The sequence below is a fragment of the Priapulus caudatus genome, unplaced genomic scaffold (genome assembly GCF_000485595.1).
Source record: "Priapulus caudatus unplaced genomic scaffold, Priapulus_caudatus-5.0.1 Scaffold4344, whole genome shotgun sequence".
In the NCBI taxonomy this organism is placed as follows: domain Eukaryota; kingdom Metazoa; phylum Priapulida; class Priapulimorpha; order Priapulimorphida; family Priapulidae; genus Priapulus; species Priapulus caudatus.
The window spans coordinates 848-8469 of record NW_014581405.1 but is presented as its reverse complement, the minus strand read 5'-3'; the positions used below and the strand labels follow the sequence as shown (position 1 = coordinate 8469).

The window sequence follows — 7622 nt, the reverse complement described above, 5'->3', positions numbered from 1 at the left end:
GCAGCAACAGTAGTAGCATCATCATCATCATCATCATCATCATCACCCCCACCAGCAGTAGCATCATCATCATCATCACCACCAGCAGTAGCATCTTCACCATCATCATCATCAGCAGCAGCAGCAGCAGGGTCAAGAACACATACACCGAAACATGAGCGCATCCGCCCCTCAGCTGAACTGTGATAACGTTCAGTAGTGTCGATGACAGACTGGGACAGTGGGACAGTCGGCTCGTGGGTGCAGTACTAGCAGAGCGTACGTGCGTGCAACATCACATGCTAGTGAGTCAACATTGTACAATATAACAGAGATCGGATGATATAATGATCATTTCGTGAGGTAAAAGACGCATTGTGTGAGAAAACATACATTGTGTGATATAGCAAACATTGTGTGATATATCTAACATTGTGTGATATATCTAACAAACAGTGTATGTTGTCACAGACATTGTGTGATATAACAGACATTGTGTGATATAACAGACATTGTGTGATCTAACAGACATTGTGTGATATAACAGATATTGTGTGATATAACAGACATTGTGTGATATAACAAACATTGTATGATATAACAGACATTGTATGATATAACAGACATTGTGTGATATAACAGACATTGTGTGATATAACAAACATTATGTGTTATATCACACAATGTCTGTTATATCAGACATTGTGTGATATAACAGACATTGTGTGATATAACAGACATTGTGTGATATAACAGACATTGTGTGATCAAACAGACAATGTGTGATATAACAGACATTGTGTGATCAAACAGACATTGTGTGATCTAAAAGACATTGTTTAATCGAACAGCCTGATATAATATTTGTTCTGATTATAGGATATTTCAACCACCTTCGACCAAGCTTGAGACGTACGCACCAATCCCTGATCCGCACCTGCTCGGATCCCGTCGTCATGGCAACGGCACGAGCTCTGCTGCTGCTCCTCGCCTGCCTCGTGACGTCATCGCGCGCGAACCCGACATCGGAAAATCTCGTCGCCTGCTCGCCGCGCGACGCGTGCGACCCCTCGCGGCCACCTGACGTCTTCACTCAACGCAACTGCTTCTGCGACGACGAGTGCGTGGATTACGATGACTGTTGCACCGACGCACCGGCAGTCCTTGCCGACAAAGACGTCGCCGCCGACACTACTGACGACCCCACCGTCGGCGCCGACAACAACAAAGGCACTGACGCCGACGCTACTGACGACGCTGCAGCCGACACCACTGCCGACAACAAAGGCACTGACGCCGACGCTACTGACGACGCTGCAGCCGACACCACTGCCGACAACAAAGGCACTGACTCAACTACCAACGCCGACGACGACGACGTCACGTCGGTGGACGAGAACGCCGCTAGATGGAGCTGCGGTTTCGTGAGCACGAACGGCGTCGGCACGTACGTGAAGTCGCTCTGTCCGAGCGCGTACCGCGATGTGGCGCTGCGAGCGGCGTGCGAGAGCGGCGGCGACAGCAGCTCGGATCCGGCCGTGTCGCTACCCGTCACGAGCGCGCGCACCAACGTCACCTACCGGAACGTGTTCTGCGCGGTCTGCCACGCCGACGCAGCCGACGTAGCGTACTGGGTGCCTCGCGGCGCATGCACGTACGATCCCGTCTCCATGCGCCTACACACGCTCGAGCAGATACTTCTCAACTCCGTGCACAGGGTGCGCCACAATCGCTGGTACCTCAACAGCAACTCGGCGTACAGCTGCCGCGTCGACGTGCCGCGGCCGCCAGGTGTCGCCTCGCGTCGCTGCAAGCCGAACACGGGCGCCTGTCCCGTCGGCTGGCCAAACGACGCCGTGCGGCGCGCATGCGCATCGCACGCCGCGTACGTGTACGCGCGCAGACGACCGGGAGTCTACCGCAACGCGCACTGCGCGCTCTGCGACGGGAAATCTCTGAAGGATTTTAGCTGTCAGCTGAGCTACGGAGTGAAGGCCGACGGTCGTCACGCGATCTACGACAGCGCGCTCCACCTGGCGCTCGACATGCCCATCGGTAAGCAGCCAGCGCCCCCCGGTGGCGAGGAGGCGCGCGCATGCAGCGCCGCCTACCCGCAGAGCTTCTACGATCCGTTCGCGCAAGCCTGCAGACGTGTTTACTGCGACGCGATGGCGCCCCCTGGCGATGACTGTATGCTCAGGGAAGAGGCGCCCCCTGGTGCCGCCAGGGGATTCCCTGGTACTGCTAGAGGTCTCGCTGGTCCTCCAAGCGGGCTCCCTGGTTCCCCTAGAGGTCTCGCTGGTCCTCCAAGCGGGCTCCCTGGTCCTCCTAGAGGCCTTCCTGGTTCTCCAAGCGGGCTTCCCTGGTTCTCCAAAACGGGTTCCCTGGTTCTCCACAGCGGCTCCCTGGTTCTGCGTAAGGATGCTCCCGCCGGTGCAGCTTCGCCAGTGGCTTCCGGACCCGAGACGCTGCGATGCATCTGGATACGGGTTCGGGAGAGAAGGAGGCGGAGCTCTGGAAGATGATGATGGCTTCTGTACGCTGTTGCTGCTGCTGCTGATGATGAAGTATCTACGCTGGCGAGGAAACCTTTGTAATATTGCAGGATGTGGAGGAAGAGGTAAAAGAGGAGGAAGAGGAGGAGGAGGATGGTGCGGAGGAGGTGAAGAGGAGGAAGAGGAGGCAGGAAGGAGGATTTGATGTGGCGGAGGAGGTTGGAAGAAGGAAGGAAGAGAGAAAGGGGGGGAGAGGCGTAGGAGGAGGAGAGGAGAAAGGAGGAGGCAGGAGGAGTGGTGAGGAAGGAGGATGGAGAAGGAGGAGGAGGAGGTTGGAAGAAGGAGGAGAGGAAGAGGTTGTGAAGAGGTGGAGAAAGTAGTAAAGTACATACGACGACCGAAGAAGAAGACTGAGAGGAAGAGGAAGAAGTAGAAGAAGAAGAGGAAGAAGAAGAAGAAGGAAGAAGAAGACGCAGGAGGAAGAGGAAGAAGTAGAAGAAGAAGAAGAAGAAGAAGAAGAAGAAAAAGAAGGAAAAAGAAGAAAAAGAAGAAGAAAGAAGGAGGGGAAGTATTAGTAGTAGATGAAAAAGATAAAAAAGTAAAAGAAGAAGAAGCAGGCGAAGAGGAATACGAAGAGGAAGAAGAAGAAAGAAGAAAAGATAGATGAAGACGAAGACGACGAGAGGATGATGATGAAAGAGAGGATGAGGATTGAGGATGAGGATTGAGGATGAGGAGAGGATGAAGATGAGGATGAAGATGAGGATGAGGATGAGGATGAGGATGAGGATGAGGATGAGAGGATGAGGGATGAGGATGAGGATGAGGATGAGGATGAGAATGAGGATGATGATGAGGATGAGGATGAGGATGAGGATGAAGTGTGAGGATGAGCAGTGAGGATAAGGATGAGGATGATGAAGAGGAAGAAGAAGAGGCAAGGAAGGAGGAGGAAGGAGGAGGCAAGGAGGTGCAGGAGGGAGAGGAAGGAGGAATGGGGGGTTGTGGAAGAGGTGGAAAGTAGTAGAAGACAAAGACGACGAAGAAGAAGAAGACAGGAGGAAGAGGAGAAGTAGAAGAAGAAGAAGAAGAAGAAGAAGAAGAAGAAAAAACGAACGACGACCGAAGAAGAAGAAGATGATGATGATGATGATCGATGATGATGATAGCATGACGGATGAGGATGAGGATGATGAATGAAGGATGAGGATGAGGATGAGGATGAGGATGAGGATGAGGATGAGGAGGAGGAGGAAGAAGAAGAAGAGGAGGAGGAGGACGAGGGCGAGGAACGAGGAAAAAACGAGGAGGAAGAGGATAAGCCAAGGGCAGAGGAGGAGGAGGAGGAGGAGGACGAGACGAGGAGGACAGGCAGGAGGAGCAGGAGGAGGGAGGAGGAGGGCGAAAAGAACAGCATGTGAGGAGAAGTTGCCGTGGCGCGTGTTTTCGTCCTACCATACTCCGTTGTTCAATGGGCAACCCAAATCCCATACTGCGTGAACAGTGATGAATCTTCCATAAATGCTCGCGAGAGCGGGCGCGGAAGGAGCTCAAGCTCGTGGGCAGTAGGTAGTATGTTCACTGTTGCCATGGTAACAGTTCTACCGTGGACTGTGCTATCCTTGCATGCACCGCATGATATAAAATAATAGGCATCTTAATTTAGTTAAGATATACAATCTACGTAAATAATATATAAAATAATTGATAGAATCAAATGTTATAAAATCAACGCTTGTGTGTATGGTACTTAAGTAAAATGACTGTATATGTGGCGTTTCGAATAATTCACAATCTTTTGTGAAAGAAAAAAAAAAAAAAAAAGATAAAAAAAAAAAAAAAAAAATAAAAAAGAAAAAAAAAAAAAAAAAAAGAAAATAACAGTCAGCAATAACTTAGAGATATATCAACTATGAGATGTATATATTATAAATGTGCGTGGGGCACTATAAATTACAGCCATGGCGCATTTGTGCATTATCCGCATTAGTATACTACCGTAATGCAACATGCATGATAAGCTGCATACGTATAGCGTAGGCAAGTTTTCGTATGGGAACTGATTCCTGTTAGTTGTATGGTAATCAAACCCGATCCCTGTTATTGGGCAAGGGTTAAGGTGCCCCCACACAATCTACTTCTCTATTAGTGGAGGTTAGGTACCGCCCACACCTGATGCCCCTGTTAGGCGAGATAAGGTTAGGGTTAGGTTATGGTTATGGTTATGGTTTATGGTTATGTTTTATGGTTATGGTTAGGGTTTATTGGTTAGGGTTAGGGACCCCCATACCTAATTCTCTGTCAGGGCTTTAGTAAGCCAAGTAATCCCCGCGGGCTTTAGATAGTTTACGTTACGGCAGACTATATAACTTGTGAAAGTAATGTGAATTGGGACAGCAGTAGAGTATTAGCACGTTAGTGTTTATCCAAATACAGGTTCCATTTAACCACATGTGAGTTTCATGAAAGTATTTTTGCGTTTTTACTGTATGTTGCCGCGTAATTCACGATTAACGCTATATGCAAGCAACTTGGATTTATTCACGGGCGTGTGTATAGAAGAATGTGTGTGTGTGTGTGTGTGTGTGTGTGTGTTGTGTGTGTGTGCGTGTGTGTGTGTGTGACTGTGTGTGTGTGGTGGCGTGTGTGAACTGCGTATGTCTGCGGTGCTGTGTGTGTGTGTGTGTGTGCGTGTGTGTGTGGCGTGTGTGTGATGTGTGTGTGTGTTTGTGTGTGTGTGTGTCGGTGTGTGTGTGCGCGCAGCGTGTGTAATGTGGTGGTGCGTGGTGTTGTGTGTGTGTGGTGTGTCGTGTGCGCCGCGCGTGTGGTGTGTGCGCGTGTGTGGGGCACATGCCGTATGTCTGCGGGTGTGTGTGTGTGTGTGTGTGTGTGTGTGTGTGTGTGCGTGTGTGTGTGTGGTGCGCGTGTGTGCACATGCGTATGTCTGCGGTGTGTGTGCTGTGTGTGTGTGTGTGGTTGTGTGTCGTGTGTGTGCGCGCGCGCGCGTGTGTGTGTGTGTGTGTGGCGCGTGTGCGCGTGTGCGCAGTGTGTGCATCATGCGTATGTCTGGGGCGGTGTGTGTGGGGGGGGAGAGGACCAGAGGAAGAAGCGAGGGCGAAGAACATAAATTTATGTAAAAAAGGAGGCACATGAGTGGAGTGAGAGAGCAGGAAGATTGAAGGATGAAGGGAGGCGGAGGAATGAATAAGATGCGAGTACAAGGACAACGAAGAACGGGAAAAGCAAAGGCAAGAGGAGGAGGAAAGAGAGCGAAAGCAAATATTTAATTTAGTTATTACAATTCATACCTCAGTGAATGCGCGCACACACACGTCTCGTATTCATTAATAATATATGAGTATTGGATCTTCGACGCAAGAGTATAGATGCCCGAAATATATGATGACAGACAACAACACATTTTGTATTGCACAATTGACAATTGAAAACGCTGTTGACAATATATATATTGACACATATTGGAAACAGATGAGGTTCATATCAAATTTTCATATTGTTTTGAGATTGCGCAAGACAAAACTCGACAATTTACCAAAACTAAATTTAATTCACACAAACAACAGTTTTGCGTGGACAACCTGCCGGGACCTGTTATATGACAACATATAAACGAAACAAAAACTTTCACATTAACTATTAAATGGTGTTCGGAAATAGCGAATAGTGAAGCATTAAATAAATTCTTCAATTAATTAATTGAATTAATTGAATTAATTAATTAATACGCTGTGCACGTGTTTCTAGTTTTAACGTCAGATTATATTAATAAAATACTTACTATTCCTATAATTCTTCGCACACGAACCATCGCTACTTAGTAAACAAAAAAGCACCCCCCTCCCCCCGCATAAGAATCACTCATTTTTTCATCAGGATTATTTTTGGAAGGCATACATATTATGCAAACTCATTTTAAAACAGAAGAAAACCAAACAACGGGTGGGTATGATTACGTGGACGTGTGACTTTCGCGTGCAGGCGTTGTGCGCGTAACAGCGAAATTACCGACGAACAAACTGCAGTAAAACAAATACGTTTGTAATGGCTCACAGCGGTAAAGAAGGGGGTTGTGCTGAATGGAAGGAGTGATGGTGGAGGGAGGGGGTGATGGTGGAGGGAGAGGGGTTGTGGTGGAAGGAGGGGGTGATGGTAGAGGGAGAGGGGTTGTGGTGGAAGGAGGGGGTGATGGTGAAGGAAGGGGGTGATGGTGAAGGGAGAGGGTGATGGTGGAGGAAGGGGGTGATGGTGGAGGGAGTGGGTGATGGTGGAGGGAGAGGGGTTGTGGTGGAGGGAGATGGTGATGGTGAAGGAAGGTGTGATGGTGAAGGGAGAGGGTGATGGTGGAGGAAGGGGGTGATGGTAGAGGGAGAGGGGTTGTGGTGGAAGGAGAGGGTGATGGTGAAGGAAGGGGGTGATGGTGGAGGGAGAGGGTGATGGTGGAGGGAGGGGGTGATGGTGAAGGAAGGGGGTGATGGTGGAGGGAGAGGGTGATGGTGGAGGGAGAGGGGTTGTGGTGGAAGGAGGGGGTGATGGTAGAGGGGGGATGTGATGGTGGTGTGATGGCGGAGGGAGAGGGGGTGATAGCGGAGGGGGAGGGGGTGATGGCGGAGGGAGAGGGGGTGATAGCGGAGGGGGAGGGGGTGATGGCGGAAGCGCTAGCGTCAACGTGCAAATTAAAGTCAATAGAGGGCGATATTAATCACGCGCTCAAACAAGCGCCGAAAGAAAACACAGAGAATGACGGAGGTGGGAGGGGGAGAGAACAGCAAAAGGGAGGTGGGAGGGGGAAAGACAAGGAAGGCGAAGGTGTGGGGGGAGGGCAGGACAGGGGAGTCGAGTGCCAGAGAGGAAGTCAGCGCTCACGCAAACGTCAACTCTGTTTTAATAACATTTAGATTCATGACTTGTTTTTTTTTTATTCTCTAATTAAATTTTCAAATTAAAATTTACATTGGGGATGGCGAAGTCGTAGAATGATGGAACGAAAGAGATAAAATGAAATCTAGAGAGAGGGCGTGGGAAAGATAGAGATAAAGGTGGGAAGGGGAGAGCGAAAGAGGGGCGAAAGCGAGATGGAGAAAGGGAGAGAGCCCTAGTGAAGATGGAAGGAGGAAGCGATAGAATGTG

General features: G+C 49.4%; 1 protein-coding gene across 1 annotated transcript; it reads left to right on the top strand.

Moving 5' to 3' along the window:
- Window positions 1-199: 199 nt before the first annotated feature.
- Window positions 200-2504, top strand: LOC106819753. The gene is made up of 3 exons (XM_014824345.1): window positions 200-342; window positions 859-2229; window positions 2272-2504. The coding sequence occupies exons 2-3, from the start codon at window positions 936-938 to the stop codon at window positions 2502-2504; spliced, it is 1527 nt and encodes a 508-aa protein (XP_014679831.1). The 5' UTR covers window positions 200-342; window positions 859-935.
- Window positions 2505-7622: the final 5118 nt, after the last annotated feature.